Source organism: Dermochelys coriacea, chromosome 2 (genome assembly GCF_009764565.3).
Source record: "Dermochelys coriacea isolate rDerCor1 chromosome 2, rDerCor1.pri.v4, whole genome shotgun sequence".
NCBI classification, from domain to species: domain Eukaryota; kingdom Metazoa; phylum Chordata; order Testudines; family Dermochelyidae; genus Dermochelys; species Dermochelys coriacea.
The window spans coordinates 162,720,476-162,739,124 of NC_050069.1; the positions used below are offsets into that span (position 1 = coordinate 162,720,476).

The window sequence follows — 18,649 nt, forward strand, 5'->3', positions numbered from 1 at the left end:
TAGAGTGTGACACGCAAAGTACTGCCATAGATCAGAAAATGGATACAAGACAGGAAACAAAGCACAGGAATAAATAAGTTTATTTTCATTATGGCAAAATGTTGACAACAGGCTGCACAAGGTTCTGTCCTAGGACAGGTATTGTTTAATGCATTTGTTAATGATTTGGAAAATGGAGTGAGTCATGAAGTGGTAAAATCTGCAGATGACACAAAATGATTTATGTTAATCAAAAGTCATAGAAGATGGGAGAGATTTCAGAGTATTGGAAAAGAAAAGAGCAAATATAGTGCCAATCTATAAAAATGGAAATAAGGACAACCTGGGGAATTACAGACTAGTCACTTAACTTCAATGCCTGGAAATATACTGGAGCAAATAATTAAAGTAATCAATTTGCAAATGCCTGAAAGATAATAAGATGATAAGTAATATTCAGCATGGATTTGTCAAGAACAAATCATGTCAAACCAACCTAGTAGCTTTCTTTGCCAGGGTAACAAGCCTTATGGATAGAAGAAAGTGATAGATGTGGCATATTTTGACTTTAGTAAGGTTTTTGATACCGTCTTGCATGACCGTCTCATAAACAAACTAGGGAAGTATACCCTAGATGGAACTACCATAAGGTGGGTGCATAATTGGTTGGAAAATCATTCCTAGAGAGTAGTTATCAGTGGTTCACAGTCAAGCTCGAAGGGCATATTGAGTGGCGTCCCGCAGAGATCAGTTCTGGGTCCAGTTCTGTTCAACTTCTTCATCAATGATTTAGATAATGGCATAGAGAGTACTCTTATCAAGTTTGCGGGCAATACCAAGCTGGGAGGATTTGAAAGTGTTTTGGAAGATAGGATTAAAATTCAAAATGATCTGGACAAAGTGGAAAAATGGTCTGAAGTAAATAGGATGAAATTTGATAAGGACAAATGTGAAGAATTCCACTTAGGAAGAAACAATCAGTTGCATACATACAAAATGGAAAATGACTGCCTAGGAAGGAGTACCTCAGGAAATGATCTGGGGGTGATAGTGGATCACAAGCTAAATCTAAGTCAACAGTGTAACACTGTTGCAAAAAAAAAAGCAAACATTATTCTGGAATGTATCAGCAGGAGTGTTGTAAGCAAAACACAAGAAGTAATTCTTCCAGTCTACCCTACACTGATTAGGCCTCAACTGGAGTATTGTGTCCAGTTCTGGATGCCACATGTCAGGAAAGATGTGGAGAAACAACCTGGAGAAATTCCAGAGAAGAGCAACAAAAATTATTAAAGGTCTAGAAAACACGGCTGATGAGGGAAGATTGAAAAGACTGGGTTTGTGTAGTCTGGAGAAGAAAAGACTGAGAGGGGACATGATGACACTTTTCAAGTACATAAAAGGAGGAGGGAGAAAAATTGTTCTTGTTAACCTCTGAGGATAGGACAAGAAACAATGGGCTTAAATTACAGTAAGGGCAGTTTAGGTTGGACATTAGGAAAAAACTCCTAACTGTCAGGGTGGTTAAGCACTGGAGTAAATTATTTAGGGAGGTTTTGGAATCTCCATCACTGGAGATTTTTAAGAGCAGGTTAGAAAAACACCTATTAAGGTTGGTCTAGATAATACTTAGTCCTGCCATGAGTGTACGGGACTGGACTAGATGATCTCTCGAGGTCCCTTCCAGTCCTATGATTCTATGATTCTATAATCTCCATGCCTGATTGTAACACTGAGTGGGAGAAAAATCAAGAGAGGATACAGCAATGGAGAAAGGAAAAACAAAGGATAGGAGAATGGACATCAAAAGGAAAGATACTGCCAATACAAATGACTCTAACTGGCATTAGAATGACTGTATCTAATAGGGTGAGGAATCTAGGTGAAGCCGAGTAGAAACAACTAAGATGTCTGTACACCAATGCAAGGACTCGGGGTAACAAAATGGAAGAACTAGAACTACTGGTGCAGGAAGTGAAACCAGAGGATATAGGGATAACAGAAATATGGTGAACTAGTAGTCATGGCTGAAGCACAGGTATTGAAGGGTAAGTGTTGTTCAGTAAAGCCAGAAATAAAGATATAGGTGGTGAAGTGGCATTGTATTTTAATGATGAGGTAGACTGTAAAAAAAATTAGAAGTGATGAAATGGATAAAACAGAATCTGTTTGGGTCAAAATAACATTGGGGAAGAAAGGTAACAGAGGTTTAGAATAGTGCTTGGGGTCTGATACAAAACCCCAGGATCCATTCTGGATATGGCTAGAGTGTGTCATACCAGGGTACAATTTAGACTCATGAAGAGCTGTGTCCTCTCATTTCTCCAACCTGGGGTGACTTTTACACTGTTTCACTGTGAGAGCAACCACTCCTGGTCTGCTCACACAGAGCCTTCAGCATGTAAAAAGAAAAGGAGTACTTGTGGCACCTTAGAGACTAACAAATTTATTTGAGCATAAGATTTCGTGAGCTACAGCTCACTTCATCGGATGCATTTGCAATGCAATGCAATTTGCAATGCATCCGATGAAGTGAGCTGTAGCTCACGAAAGCTTATGCTCAAATAAATTTGTTAGTCTCTAAAGTGCCACAAGTACTCCTTTTCTTTTTGCAAATACAGACTAACACGGCTGCTACTCTGAAACCTGTCATTTAGCATGTAAGTTACCCTGTTAGATTATATGAGTGCTGCAGCCAGCCACCCTTGAATTATACTGCAGAACAACATCAGCAAACTCCCATTCTCAGACTTTCCCCAGAACTGTACATCTTGTACTGCCTAGACCACTCTTGGACCATACAAGCTCCTATAAAGTCTGTCATTTTATTAATAGAACATTATATACATAAATCCTTTTATCTCAAATGGAATTTCCCAAATACTTCAATCCAATCACACTGGTTTAGCTAAAACAATAAAACAAGTTTATTAACTACAAAAGGATAGATTTTAAGAGAATATAAGTAATGACCCATAAAAGTCAGAATTGGTTACAAAAGAGATAAAAGCAAAATGCAACTAATGCCTCTCTTAACAAAAAAGAGTGAATTCAAAGCAAAGGTCTCTCTCACCACGTTTCAGCAGTTTAACTGGCTGAATTTCCTTAATAAATCCGTAAACTCAGGGATCATACTCTATGACTGGAGAATGCTAATACAGTAGCTATTATTAAGAAGGGGGGGGAAGTGATCCGGGAAACAACAAGCCTGTTAGTTTGACCTCAATTGTATGCAAAGTCTTGGAAAATATTTTGAAAGAGAAAGTAGTAAAGGACATAGAGGTAAACGGTATTTGGTATAAAATACATGGTTTTACAAAAGGTAGATTGTGCCACACCAACCTGATATCTCTTTGAGACAGTAACTGTTTTTTTAGACAAACGAAATGCAGTAGATCTAATCTACCTGGATTTCACTAAGATATCTGATATAGTTCCACATGGGAAATTATATGTCAAATTGGAGAAGATGGAGATTCATATGAGAATTGAAAGGTGGATAAGGAACTGGTTAAAGGGGAGACTACAATAGGTCACAATGAAAGGTCAATTGCCAGGCTGGAGGTAGGCTACTAGTGGAGTTCCTCAGGGACTGGTCTTGGGACCAGTCTTATTTAGCATTTTACTTCATGACCTTGGCACAAAAAGTGGGAGTGTGTTAATAAAATCTGAGGATGAAACAAAATCGGGAGGTATTGTCAATATGGAGGAGGACTGGAATATCATACAAAAAGATCTGGATGAACTTGAAAACTGGAGTAATAGAAGTAGGATGAAATTTAATAGTGCAAAGTGCAGGGTCATGTATTAGGGACTAACAAGAAATTTTGCTATAAGCTGGGGACGTATCAGTTGGAAGTGACAGAAGAGGAGACTACAAGCCACCCAATGTGATGTGGCCATAAAAAAGGCTAATGCAATCCTACGATATATCAGGCAAGGTATTTTGAGCAGAGACAGGGAAGTGTTAGTCCATGATGGGCAACCTGTGGTCCATCAGGGTAATCTGCTGGCGGGCCGCCAGACAGTTTGTTTACATTTGCACAGCCACCTGCAGCTCCCAGAGGCCGCGGTTTGCCATTCCCAGCCAATGGGAGCTGTGGGAAGCGGTGTGGGCTGCAGGGACTTGCTGGCTGCTGCTTCCCGCAGCTTCCATTGGCTGGGAATGGCGAACCGCAGCCACTGGGAGCTGCAGGTGGCCATGCAAATGTAAACAAACTGTCTGATGGCTCGCCAGCGGATTACCCTGACGGGTTGCATGTGGCCTGCAGGTTGCCCACCACTGTGTTAGTACCATCATAGAAGGCACTGGTGAGACCTCATCTGGAATACTATATGCAGTTCTGGTCTCCCATGTTTAAGAAAGATTAATTCAAACTAGAACAGGTATAGTGAAGAGCTACAAGGATGATCAGAAGAATGGAAAACTTACCTTATGAGAGGAGACTCAAGAAGCCTGGCTTGTTTAGCCTAATCAAATGAAGGCTAAGGGGAGATATGATTTTGTTCTCTATAAATACATCAGAGGGATAAATACCCGGGCTGAAGAGGAGTTATTTAAGTGCCAATGTTGACACAAGAACAAAGGGATATAAACTGGCCATCAACTAATTTAAACTTGAAATTAGACAAAGGTTTCTGCTCATCACAGGAGTGAAGTTCTGGAACAGCCTTCCAGGAGAGCAGAGGGGGCAAAAAAACCCAAGTTGTTTCAAGACTGATCTTGAAAAGTTTATGGAGGGGATGGTATGATGAGACTGCCTACTACTGCATGTGGCCCATCTGTGACTGCTAGTAGCAAAAATCCCCAAAGGCTAGAGATAGGGCACTAGACTGGGAGGGCTCTGAGTTACTACAGAGAGTTCTTTCCCAGGTATCTGGCTGGTGGGTCTTGCCCACATGCTCAGGGTTCAATTGATCACCATAGTTGGGGTCACGAAGGAATTTTCCCCAGGTCAGCTAAGTAGAGACCTTGACGGTTTTTCACTTTCCTCTGCAGCATCGGGCACAGGACACTTACTGGTTTAAAGTAGAGTAAAATGGTGGAGTTGCTGTAACTCAAAGTCTTTATATCACGATTTGAGGACTTCAGTAACTCAGCCAGAAGTTATGTTTATTACAGGTGTGGGTGGGTGAGGTTCTGTGGCCTATAATGTGCAGGAGTCAGACTACATGATTATGATGTTACCTTTTTCTGTTAAAGTCTATGACTGTTTAATATTGGTGCAGAATATCCAGCCACCAGGGGCAGAAGTATCCAAAGCCGGGACTACTATTTTGGAGGGGACGAAAGGGAGGTATAAAAATGGGTCCAGAACTGTGCAAGGGAGACCCACACACAGACTCGGGGGGCAGTAGAACCTAGATGGTGCCTCCCCTCTCATGTGCCATGTGGGCTGCAGAGAGGAACCATCGGACACTCCAGCTGGTGGGGCAGAAGCAGTCAAAGCAGGGACCTTCGGTCCTTTGGACATTCAGAGAACTTTCTATAGTTTTGACTAGGCTTACTCTAATCTGTGCTCATTGGCTGCCTCCTCCAACCCTCCTGCCCACCTCCCTCACAGTATCTGAATTTCAGCTTCAGTCTACACCTGCCCCATTCCCCTCATCCCTCTTCCCTTCCTCCTTTTTTCCCCTTTAGTCTGTCCACCCCAAATTAACCTTCTCTCCCAAATACATACATAAATAAATAAAGAAATTGTGGAATAACATGCTGTTTGCTGTCATCACACTGTTCATTCTGCTTGTGTATTCTACCCCTTTCCCAACCCTGTGTCTGTCTTGTCTATTTAGAATGCAAGCTCTTTGGGGAAGGGGCCATCTATGACTCTGTGTTTGTACAGTGCCTAGCACCACGGAGCCTCTCTCTTGATTGGCTCTAAGGTGCTATGGCAATAAGCTTAAAAAAGAATGTAGTTCTTGCCACAGAATTTAATCCTATTTTACTGCAGATTTCACTGACTCTAACCATAAGTACCAACAAAAGTATCCCGTCACTGACATATACTTACAAGCAGCTGAGAAGGCTTATTTGACAGTGATGGGTTTCGTACCACAACTTCACTATGATTCAGAACAGGGTTGGCAACTTTAAGGCAGTAGAGGGCCACAGAAGCCATTAAAACCCTTAAGCGAACCATGTAGAAAAAAATATTCAGACTGCGCCGTGTCTTTTAGTAAAACTGCTGCTGCCTCGTACTGCTCCACCTGGCTCCGCCTCCCCATAAGCACCTGTTCCGACTCTGCCCCATGTTACCCAGCTCCAGTTAGTGCCTTCCCATTGGCTGATTGTGTGGGAGCTCAAAGCCAATCAGGTTCTGGCCAAGCCCTCCACCAGATGTGGGAGGAGGGAGCGCACATCTCTGTCAATGGAGAAGAAGTAACCAGAGCGGAGTGGCATGGGATGGAGCTGGAGCCTATGTCAATGGGCGGCCAGGCGCATGGGTTCCCCATGTGGCAGAGTCTGTGTCAATGGAGGAGTAAAGCAGAGGCAGGGACTGGCAACAGTATGACCCGTGTGCCAGGTAACAATGCCACTCACATTTGGTCCTGCTGCCCCTCTGTCATGCCAGCAGGGAGGAGGCTCAGGAAGGGTCTATTGGCACTGGTTACTGTCCCTGCACACCTGGTAGAGATGTGACCCATCCTTCCCATGCTGGGCGCGGAGGCATTGGCCACAGTCTGTTTGGCGATTGGAACTGGGAACCAATGACAGTAACAAGAGCCAGAAGATGTGGGACGGAGCCCCCTCCCCTCCATGAGTGACAGAGAGGTGATTGGGCCATTGAGTGGCACTGCGACCCAGCACATGGGCTCAGGCCTCCAGTCCTGGCTTTGCTCTGCTCCACACTCCCTGCAAGTGACCTCACTACAAGCAGTGTGTGTGGTGCTCAGAATTGGGTGGGCCTGGGTGCTAACAACCACTCAGGCTCACCTGTGGCTGTGCCCCTACTCAACCCCCCTCCCCTGAATATTTTCACTGGCCACCTATGGGTGGGCCAATAAAATGATCAGGTGGGTTGGATGCAGCCCCCAGGTCACCAGTTAACCATCCTTGATTTTTAGAGAAAGGGCATGACTTTCCCCCTATTATAAACCCATCTGTCTCCACCTTCAGTCTCCAGTGGTGAGATCACAGGTAAAGGCGTGTACGTAGCTCTACATAGCAATTAAACGCCTGCAGCTGGCCAGGGTCAGCTAACCCAGGCTTGGGCTACAGAGTTGTAAAATTGTGGTATAGACATTCAAGCTTGGGGTGGAGCCTGAGCTCTGGGACTCTATGGTGGGGAGGGCAGAGGGTTGCAAAGCCCAGGCCCCAGCCTAAGTCTGAAGATCTGCACTACAATACAATACATCTGTACTACAAAACAGCTCTGCAGCCAGAGCCCTGTGAGCCCGAGTCAGCTGACCCTGTTTAGATTGAGGAGCTAATTTTCAGGGAAATCCTGTAAGGCCTGAGCCCAACTAAAGAAAACAGAAATACAGGGGAGCCTTAGAACAAACATCTTCTCTTCACAATCAAAAAGTGGAGTTAGATGTACAGAGAGAACAGTGTATATTGTTACTTTCTGGCTGTTACATACTATCGCCCTGCTTCGGCTGAACTGGTGGGCTTATGCAATTGAGATTGATGTAGCTTTCTGGTTTTAAGGGAGAGGGAGATGGTTTGCTGGTGGAGGAAGAAATGAAGGGTGGGAGCACTGGCAGAGTACTCTAACCTAAAATGGGAAGTCTGGAGTGTCTCACTTTCTTCTGCATTGGGAATTACACTCAGAAACTGGAGCAGTAAAAGAGCCAATATCCCTTTCCTTAAAAATAAAGTGCACTATGGTTAGACTTCCTTCACCAGGATCTCACATAGCTGTAATATGCACTTCACAACCATGGCTATCCACAGGGGGTACAGATAAATAAGATGGAGGAACAGTCTTTCAAGCAGGAGCTGGCAAGATCTGCAGCTGAATTTACAAGCTGACAAATTCAAATAGCTTCTCTTTCCACTGTACAATCACAGATACACCCAAAAAAGAAGTAAACACAAAAAGTGTTACTATTGCACTGAATTATACAAATGTTTTTGTTCAGTAGATTCAAAGAATGGTTTTAAAAACAGGAATGTCAATGACTCTTCTTTCAAACTCAAGGTGTAGCTCTCGTTTTCATAGGCAAAATGCAGCCCACGTTCTGAAAGGTCCATCAACTGAATCAAACTCAGACTGAATCATGCTAGATAGCTCCGAGATAAATGCTTCTCTCCTCATTTCTTGTTCTTTAAGGTCAGATAAACTGTATCAGCAATCACACATGAAGTGCTTGTTGGATAATTCTCCGCTAAATGAGATAAAAAATAAGGATATAGAGGAGATCATTTATGCTGTCCTTTCATAACTCTGAAACCATAAGCTGAAAGCAAAAAACTCACCTTGGAGTTAACTATTAATTGCATCTGCTTATCAAGCTTCTTTTATTTTCAAATTTTTACCGTCAGGAGATAGGAAACAGCATCTACATAATCTCACACGAATACCTCAGATGGAGGTCACTGAAAAGTTCCATGGTACTTTGAACTAACTAGTTGGTGATTAGTGTAACATACATTACAGCCCACTGTCCAATAAGCAAAATTCCATCCTTAGATCCCTCCACGTGCATCTTTGCAAGTCATGAATTTCATGATTCCATAAGAAAAACATGATTCTGCCCTGCTTAGAGTAGACCTGTCACTGGAGTAACATGGTGTGTACACCTGGAATGGCAGAGCACCCAGAAATCATGTGCTTGACTTAAATTCAACCCCAAACCCAGAAAATCTGTGTATGCTACATCATAACAAACTGGGGGCTTAAAATATTTCAAGAAATAACTGAATATAAAGGGGTGCATTCAACAGGCAAAAGAAAGCTGTTGGGTGGATACATGCATTTTTCACAACTCTAGCCTCCACCTGAGGTTCACATACAAAATCCATAAATCCAGGATAATCACATTGATCTGTAACACTCCCTCAAAGACTTTTATGGCTTCATCCTGCAAGGTCCTGGGCACTCTGGCTGCAAACCAGCAAAGCAGTTAAGTACATGCTTAAAGCTAAGCTTGAGTGCTTTGCTGGATGAAGGCCAGGGTGCTCAGGACCTTGCAGGGCAAGTACCCATAAACGTAAGTTATTCTTTCTGTGCAAATCAATTATTCTTTGACAATTTCATCCTTGCTGTATTACCCACTTCTGCTTTTCAGATTTATTCTGACTCTTTCTTTAGCTTTTATTTTGGGACGGTGTTTGCTTCTTTGTAGTCCTTTGAGTTCAACATATTTTAATTATTCTTGTTTTTAATTTTGTGCAGCTCCCACATACATGGCAGTAGGTGTTATATATTATACAGGTCCATACTAGAATCTTTAGTCATATGAATAATCCTTACTCATGCTTATAAAATTCACAGGATCGGGTCCCCCCAAAGCTATGAGTGCATTACACTCATTCAGAAAGGGGTTTTATTATTATTTGTAGTATACATAAATATACATTCTTCTCCTTTTTGATGTTTAATATTTCATTTGATAACTAACTCAAATTTAATACTAGTTATTGACATAAATTTAAAATATTTTTTCTTATTGTTTCAGAACACCAGAGGCCAGGCAACTCAACAAAATGCAAACTGCTTACAAAACATGGGAAAAGGCCACTGTACTTTGTGATGACTAATTTGCCCCTCAATGTAATTTCTAGTAATGAAATAGCTAGAACTAAAGCTCATACACAATACAAGAAACAAAGACTTAGGTTTGGATCCAGGTATTTGTCCAGCTATTGGCTGAACAATGACCAAAGGTTTCACCAGTGGTGCAAGTAAGCTGGTACGGTCAGGTAGGCTATACCATTAAGACATTTATTGCTGTTACACCATATCAGAAAGACACATTCGGTATCCACTGAACACCGCAGGACTTGCTCTCCTGGGAACCGCAGTGGTGAAAGGACCCCAGACAGGAGAAACAGCTACGTGGAAGGGATGGGGTGGGGCTGGGGATGGTAATGTCACGCCAGAGGAGCTGCTGGCATGGGGCCGCCCAGCGGCCCCACGTTCTGCTCCATTCACCACTGCGGCTCCCAGGAGGGCGCTGCGGTTCGGCAGATACCAACTTCTATCTATGGATATCCACATCCACGGATATAAATTTGTATCCGCGCAGGGCTCTACAAGTGACCCTCCCCAGCTCAATTGCCCCTGCCGGCCCGGGTGGGGAGAGGAAGGGGCAGGGCCAGAGCTGGAAGGTCAGAGCCCCGCCTCTTCCAGCCACGCTGCCTGGGACTCTCCCCGGTGCAGGGCTGCGGCTGCCTGGGAGAACCAGACACTCTCCTAGGCAGCTGCTGTCGCTGCACCGGACAGCATCCGAGAGTGGCTCTGGGGCCTGGCTACAAGGAAGAGCAGCCGGATGGCAGGGAGAGCCAGCGCAGCAGGAGGACAGAGCCTCCCACCCAGGTAACGTGGGATGGGGAAGGGATGGGGAGAGCATGACACCGGGATGTGGGCGAGGAGGAGTCACATGTGAGGTTACAGAGGGGGTCATATGCTCCCCCTTTAGGTGGTGCCCCCTTTGTGTCCCTCTCCTGAATTGCCATACCGGTAAGAGTTAAAATCTATTTGTACAACTGGTTTTCACATTTGCAGATCTGTGCAGCCCTTGCACAGTCAGATGCCCAAAAGAAATGAATGTTTCATGAAGGGTAACAATTAGTATTTTGTGCCTAGAGATAAGAGAGAATTTGTTGCATAATTTTCTTCAAAGGGGATGAATTTTGACCTGTGTAATCATGTCTCAAAATGAAGGGTTGAATGCTTCTTTTATTGCTGAAATTATAATATACACATGCCATATGTAGAAGACACATCCATGTGATGAATTGCAGAGCCAGGAGATAAAATAAATGCACCACATACTCTGAGCCACTTGCATGCTGCCTAAGGTCTATGTCTAACATTTCAAACTCGTGAGCATCTTCAAAGGGCCACTGTATTTTTGGATATCCTGACACTGAACTTTTTTTTCCCTCCCAACCCAATTTACACTCACCACAGGCAATATTCAGTCCAGCATCAGAGACAGGTTAATGCCTGATAGGGCTAGAAATAGATTTATGTCATTGGAAAGAGGAGATAACGCCATGTCCCAGTGGCACAGGGCTTGATTCTACTCCTGGAAGGTCCAGAGGTATATTTTAAGTCATAACATTTACGCATGGATGTGTTATTTTAAGTTATTAGTTTTTTCATTTAAAAAATGTAATTACATATTTTTCTGCTGTCATGAGCTCTGTACTGCTGGACTCAAAAGGAGTCCTAATTTTACAGACCTACATATAATATATATGGACACAAATACACACGTAATTACAGGATAGAAATGAAGGAATGTTCCCTTTGTGAAATGTTTGCATTCAATTCCTGTTTAGCAGTAATTTACTGCTCTACACTGTACTCATAAAAAAGCGGCTTTTAACTCTTTGAAGTAGTGTTTGCTAGTGTCTATGATACAACTCGATCTACTAAAATCAAGCTAAAGGCATTACTCTGCATCCGTAACAGGAAAAGGTCAAGTTCAGGGTCAAACTGAACTAGCACGTGTAATCTAAGCACAAGTACACTGGGACCACTCTTCCTCGTCAAGAAAAGGCTTCCGAGGGTCACTTTTACATTGAGTCCTAATTCCAAATTTTACCTAACTTCAGGTGTTGATACAGAAGTTTTTCACAGCCCTAATCTCAATGTCTACTACATATGCAAGACAAGTATTAACTGTCCTCATTAAAGCTGTTCAAAAAGCAACTGGAGAACAAAAACAATTGTTCTTACACAAGTTTATTAATCAAAAACCTCAAAAGAATTGGAATACTTGTAACTTTGGCTGATTTGAATCTCTGTTTCTAAGAGATAAAAGAGTGACAGTGGTTGTTTGGAGTCTTTTGTTCTGGTTTCACATGACAATGATTTGACCCAGACTGTGAAAGATAAATCCAGCTAAGTTCCTATAGGAAGATGAGCAAATGAAAAACTGTGCCTTTCACCATGGGTATATTTAATGTAATTACTCACTTGAAAGCAGGATTAAATCAATACCTTGTGGTTGGAAACACTTACAGACTGTGGAACCACTTACACCAGATGGTGGAAAGATTCAGTGAAATAAGCAATTAAAAATATAACAAAGGGAACACTGAGGAAAATTAAAGAGGAAATAATTAAACTCAAAAGATGAATTGGAAATGTAAATTCAGTGGCATATACACAAAAGACCCTGGGTAAAATATTTTGATATGTTAAAATACAGGTACAGTGGCTAGTAAAAAGCTTGAACAAATTCACAAAAGGAGCAAGAGTCTGCACTAACCAAAGCAGAGGCTAATGGCCAAGTTTAGAGTTGAGGTTTAGGGTAAACTAGGCCCCTGCAAGCTGCTAACTTGCAGAAGGCTTTTGAAGAATTAAAGGCCAATTTGGCAACATGTGAATCTGAGCCCATCAAGCCCGGTTGGAAATTATTTAAGATTAACCGGTCTTGACAGCCGCATAATTAAAATCTCCTACCTCTCCCTCTTTAACCCAGCATGATATCCTTTGGAGTTGTCGTTTACTTTCAAGCAGTAACAGTCAGTTAATTTCTGGTGGTCTAAACCTCTTGCCAAGTGCAATTTCTTGCATGTATCCATAACATTCTTTTTTTATATTTTTTTCTACATACCTTAGTGGACCATAATTTATCGTGGTATTTTGATAGCTCATAGGCTTATTTTTTTTAAAGCCAGTTGGTAGGTTAATATGTGTCTCCCTGACATATTATGGAAAACATTTTGCTTGTGATTTAAAAGCAATAAGATAAATTATGCATTTTCAAGAAAATGAAGAGCCAAAATTATACCATGGGAAATTTGGACATTTTAGACTTTGATGACGTTAATTTGAATTTGCCTCAGTGTAAATGAAACTAGAATTGTGGAAAAATGTTTCAAAAATTGGGAGAAATAAAATTTGTTCTAAAAACCCTTCAAGTACTTAACCCTGTTGTAACAATTCTAGATGGAAGCAGCAGTGATGGGATGGAAACAGATCTGGCCATTAAAAATAACACAACAAACAATCCATTTAGAAAGAGTGAGGGAGAAAATTTTTGTTGCTTTTGGTAAATTCTGTCTTTAAATGTTAAAACAGACTTGACTAGGACAAATGTTTAAAATTCAGACACAATGACATACACAGTCACAACCATTATTTCCTCTACTCTCTATATGCTGGGATAATTTCAAAATGCAAATTTAATTACTAAGAACTTTCTTACAAACCTTTCAGATTTGGTCTCCTGAGGTGGTGAGAGAGTTGTCCCATAACGAGAAATGGGTGTTGTAGGTGCACTTAGTCCAGAATAAGGTCTTGTAGAGGAATAAGAGTTGTTGCCATAGCTACTGTTTCTGAAGTTACCAGAAGAACAGGAGGCAGGCGGAGAAAGGAGAGACAAAAAGAAAGAAAGAAAATAATCAGCAAGCAGAAATGCAGCAGCAAACCCTCTTTAGTGATAAAGAGGATCAAAGGATGTTGTACCCCAGAACTCCATGAACTTCCAGCCACATCCCCATCTTTGAAAAAAAGTAGAATATCATCTCATTTTAATATAACCCATAACAAGAACATGGTTAATATTGTATGTTTTAAACTACTGGTATGGAGATTAAAAGAAGGATTACAATATTCCTTTAAAGTGACAGCTGTTCACTGGAATACCTAATTGACTGCTCAGTTACTCAAAAATTTATTAGCTGGTTTGGGAGCTGATAATCAACCACCAGGAAAGAAACCGAAAAGATCAATGTCAGCAGTATTCATTCCAAGTGAAATAAAGGAAAACACCAGTATTCCCCAGCCATTGTCAGAACATGGACTCAAATGATTGGCTAATGTTTCTGCTGTAAATGAAAAGCATCCAAATTCTTTTCAATTAAAACGAAGTGTTTTCTTTCCCCACCCTTTCTTCCCCAACATAAGTCATAGCTTATGTGCCATTTCTTATGTTGTCTGTAAAAAATCATAGCCACAGTTAAAAAAGAGATGTCTCTGGAAGCACAGCTTTAGGAATTTCTACCATCCATTCACTCCATTAAAAAAATGCTTGACTTCAATGTTAGCTTGTTGATCAAAGAGAAATTGTTTCCAGGGCTCTTGGAATGGTCACCTCCCCAGAGCCCTTAGTATCAATGTTTTCATCCTGGCTTTTCTACTGAGCAGAAAAGACAGCTGCACAGCTTTCATGTGTCTTTTAACCGCTCCACCATCATATGTAACTGACATGTCATGGGTGCTGGCTTTGGAAAAGTTTTACCCTTTCTTTCTACTTTTTGGAAGAGATGCATCTTTCCATTGGGACTGTATGCCAGATGGTAGTTAAATTATTCCAGGAAGTCAACCAGCCCAAATGACAAAATTTCATGAAAGAAAAGCCTAGTGTCGTTTTCTATTTAACAGCTCATTAGATTAAATATACTTCATTTATTTTATCACTCCTCTTCCCCCCTCAAAATGGTAGTATTGCATAATTTCACTTCATTCAGGCATGTTACTTGAAAACCTAGGTGTCTTTTTCAGCTCAGATTAATTCCTATCATTTCCTTATGGAAAACTGCTTTCTACAGATGTCCAAACTTCATTCTTTGGGCTGCAACCTGAAGTACTGATTGCCATGGGCTAGAGTTATACAGTTAGAATATATTTAAACTAGGAATCTTTTATGGGAGAAACCTTGCTATGAACAGCGTGTATCATATTTCCTCTCCATATCCCCATTTCCATACCTATCGTGCATGTCTTAAAGCACTCCCAAACATCTATTTGTAAGGCTTTGTACTACTCCAAAAGGAGCAGGAATCCAAGGAAAAGAATTGAAATTCACCTTTCTAAGCAGGGAAAAGAAAAGACCAGTTTGAGAATTCAACCTCTGTCACAGTGTCTTGGCAGGAGAATAGAATGGGAAACGGAAATAGTCCTCTGGTTGAGAGGTTATGTGTCTGTACAGCATAAGGCCTCTTTGGCCTAAAGTTGCCACTGGTCTTTGCTCAGATACGGATTAAACTGGTGGCCCTGAGCAAGTAACCACTCCTCTGCGTCGGTTTCTACATCTAAGATATTTAGATAACACTACTTACATCTCTCTCACGGGATGTTGGGAGGGTTAAATGATCCTTGTGAAAGGGAAGGGAAAATCCTTTGAAAAAGGGAAGTGCTCTTTATATAACAAGTGTTGAGTGGTGGAATAGTATCACTCAATTCCTTTTAGAGTGTTTGGGGGCTACAAAGCATACTAACTAGAGAAGAGAGACCTTGGCATCTGTAGTCTGTCAGAAGCAAATGATGTCAGCTTGGGTATGAAAGTGAAGATCATCCACTCCCTATCCCATTACAAAGATAAAAATTTGCATAACTTTCAGTAATAATAAAGAGAGGTAAGTAGGGGATAAGAATATGCAGTATCTTGTCAGACTTAATGATTTTGCATAACAAAATAACAATCCAAATAAATCTAAATATTTTATTTGCTAAGACTTTTACTATATGCAAAATATTTACCAATTTCTTACTGAAAACATGTGCATTGAGGATTTACTACTATGCTCAGTGAGGGCAGTATAACCGCTAATCGGCTGTTAAACCTCAAAGTGTTGCAAATAATCAATTATATTATAAACCTATAATACGGTAAGTGGCTTATTAAATCTCATTCCAGTGTGTATCTGGAAGTTTTAAATTAAAGTATGGCTGTTTCCCTATTTTCACTTGTATGATAGCTTTTTAGTATTAAACCTATTATACATCTCTTGTGACAGAGACAACTTGAAAGTGCAGAAAGAAAAGCTATGGCTGTGTCTGTACTTAATCAGTTCAATGCAAGAGCATTGGAGGTGAAATCCCAGCCCCACCAAAATCAGTGGGAGTTTTGTCATTGATTTCAGCAGAACCAGGATTTCACCCAAAAATTCACCCTAGGGCCTGATGTTGATCTGACACAGCTTTTACATCAGTATAACACCAATGATTTCCTGATGCTCAAATACATTTGTTAGTCTCTAAAGTGCCACAAGTACTCCTTTTCTTTTTAATGATTTCCTTGAAATTAATCCTGAAAATTATACAACATAAATGAAAGCAAAATTGATGCCCATAAGCCTTTTCCCCAAAAGATGCTTTTATCATATTTTTTATTGTCACTTAGAAGAGGCCAGTTATTAACTATGTATCTTGAAGAGAAACAGGATGAAATAAGAGTATCGAAGACCAAGGAGGGAGATCACTCATGTTAAAATATAGGCTAACATGACTAAAACTAATACAGTACGTTCTAGGACCAATGCAACACAAAGAGCATGTAAATAGTATAATAAAACTCTAGAAAGATGTTATTAATTCATCTAAAAATTAATGCCAGCTGTATAAAATCTACCTGTTTTCCCTGATAACCTCTGCTTCCTTTTCTGTAACAGTTGCTGGAGACTCTTCAAAGTCATAGGAGAAAAGGTGAAAAGGGCTATGTGGTACATAAGGCAATTTCTCTACAGTTGGAGATGCCTTTGGAGTAATAGATGCTGATGAATTTTGGGAGGAGTTAAGTACAGGAGAGGATGGTGATGAATAAACAGAATAATGGAGTGAGACAGATGTATCAGGCACAGAAGATGAGCTGCTGGGCGGACTCTTGGCTTTAGAGCATGAGGGAGGCCTCTCGGCTTGACAAACTGCACTTGAGACGGCTGAAGAATCAGAACTCTGATTCTCATTCTGCAGCTTTTCATTTGCAACCGGGTTTACGTCTGGGACCTCACTGCAAAGGAGGGTGTGGTGAGGAGGGAAAGAGAGAAAGGCAAAGCAGGATAAGGAGAGAAAGGATCAAAGATCACATAGTTGGGGGGGGTGGGGAATCCAGCAGAGTCAAACAAAAACAACAACTTCCCAAATGTAGCCAATTGCCATCACTTTTAAAAAGCTAGGAACCTCAAAGCTTTGTATCCTAGAGGGATTCTTCTTAGGGTTGGAAAAAATGAGGAATGTTTAGATTTGGTTTAGAGGAAGGGAAGGGATTGAACCCATGGAAATTCAGAACCTGGAATCTAGTTTTCATGAGTCTTTTCCACTACAGTTCTGTATACTATCCTCAAGTGACCAGTTAAGCCCAAAAGCAGCCTTACCATACTGGATGATCTGGCCCAAAGAACAGGTAATTTATGATGTATGCCCAAATCTAACAGCCTGCTATCTCAATACCATCCTGTATTCTCATATGACATGTTTATATAAGTTTGTAGAGATCTACTGACACAAAGCGCTATAACAGAGCAGGTATTATTATATAAAACTCATTTACCAGAGATGAATCCCAAAATGACCCAAATCAGTATTCTTCTATATAAACAAAACCCTACAGTTGATTTAAAAGCAATGTTCTATCAGTGTGCTTATGTACCTCTTTAAGTATTTCCATGACAGTTCTTACTATAAGAGTGTCAGCACAAGGCTTCTACCCCATTTAATCACTGCATGGGGGCTGCATGAGGGAATTGCAAGCAGATCAGTTGTGTGTAGATGCCTGTGCTCCAAGCGCAGTAGAAAGGGGTCTTTGCATTGGCCCTGCGTAGCTTAGTGTTATTGTAATAAATGAGGACGGGAGGCAGGACAGGCAAGGAACCATGGGATCTGCATTTGTGCAGGGTTAGCCTTGACATCCAGAGACCATAGGCTGGAATAGCAGCTAAGGGGGACTGGCATTGCAGCCCTGAGCTGGGTTACTAGATTGGTGGGTTGATTTCACCACCCCTGCCCCTCTGAACTCCAACTGTGTAGCACGGGGTGGGCAAACTACGGCCCGGGGGCCGCGTCTGGCCCTTCAGACGTCCAGGGCTTGCCCGGCTCAAGTGCTTCAGCTGGGGAATGGGGTCAGGGGTTGGCCCCTGCTCCGCGTGGCTCCCGGAAGCAGCTCCTACACGTAGGGGCAGCCAGGGGGCTCCGCATGCTGCCCCTGCCCCAAGTGCAGCCCCTGCAGCTTCCATTGGCCGGGATCCATGGCTAATGGGAGCTGCAGGGGCAGCGCCTGCGGAGGGACAGCATGCAGAACTGCCTGACCATGCCTCTGAGTAGGAGCCAGAGAGGATCACAGCCCATTATTTTACAAAGGCAGTTAAAAGGTGCTATTTTGAACAACGATCTGAATATCACTCTAGCCATATCAAAGTAGATATTATTTTAAAAGTATGAAAGTTACATAAGCAAAAACATGCCGTATATGACTCCTCAATTACACCTCTTTACATAATATTGTTTTATATTCAGGTAATTAAGTAACTGAGTTTTTAGCTCCTACTTTTAAGCATTGGATTTGAGGAAATTACCACTTAATTTTAAATTTTCAGAAGGCCATTGGCTAGATTTGCAGACTGGAAGACATTAATAACAACATTACAATATTTTCTTTGGAATTTGCACATTAAACAGTTTCCTTTCCTCCTTCAGCGTTGTAGAGTCTGTATGAGTGCGGTTAAGTTAAAAAAAAATCCAATCTCATTTTGCAGAATTGCAGAGCCAAACATTTTAACTTAAATCAAATGGCTGTCTAGAAGAGAAAGCATATTTTCTTTTTCTGA

The 18,649-nt window shown here is 41.5% G+C and overlaps 1 protein-coding gene across 5 annotated transcripts in view; it reads right to left on the minus strand.

Moving 5' to 3' along the window:
• Positions 1-18,649, minus strand: part of FHOD3 (formin homology 2 domain containing 3) — a 623,525-nt gene that overhangs the window by 127,358 nt on the left and 477,518 nt on the right. For 3 of the 5 annotated variants that reach the window (XM_043508620.1, XM_038393016.2, XM_038393014.2), the window contains exon 11: positions 13,316-13,441. The exons of 1 other annotated variant lie outside the window; for it this stretch is intronic. In XM_043508620.1, coding sequence (XP_043364555.1) covers positions 13,316-13,441 — 126 coding nt within the window. Of the gene's footprint in view, positions 1-13,315; positions 13,442-16,458; positions 16,837-18,649 lie in introns of all 5 variants that reach the window. One more of the 5 variants, XM_043508621.1, reaches the window with a different exon arrangement.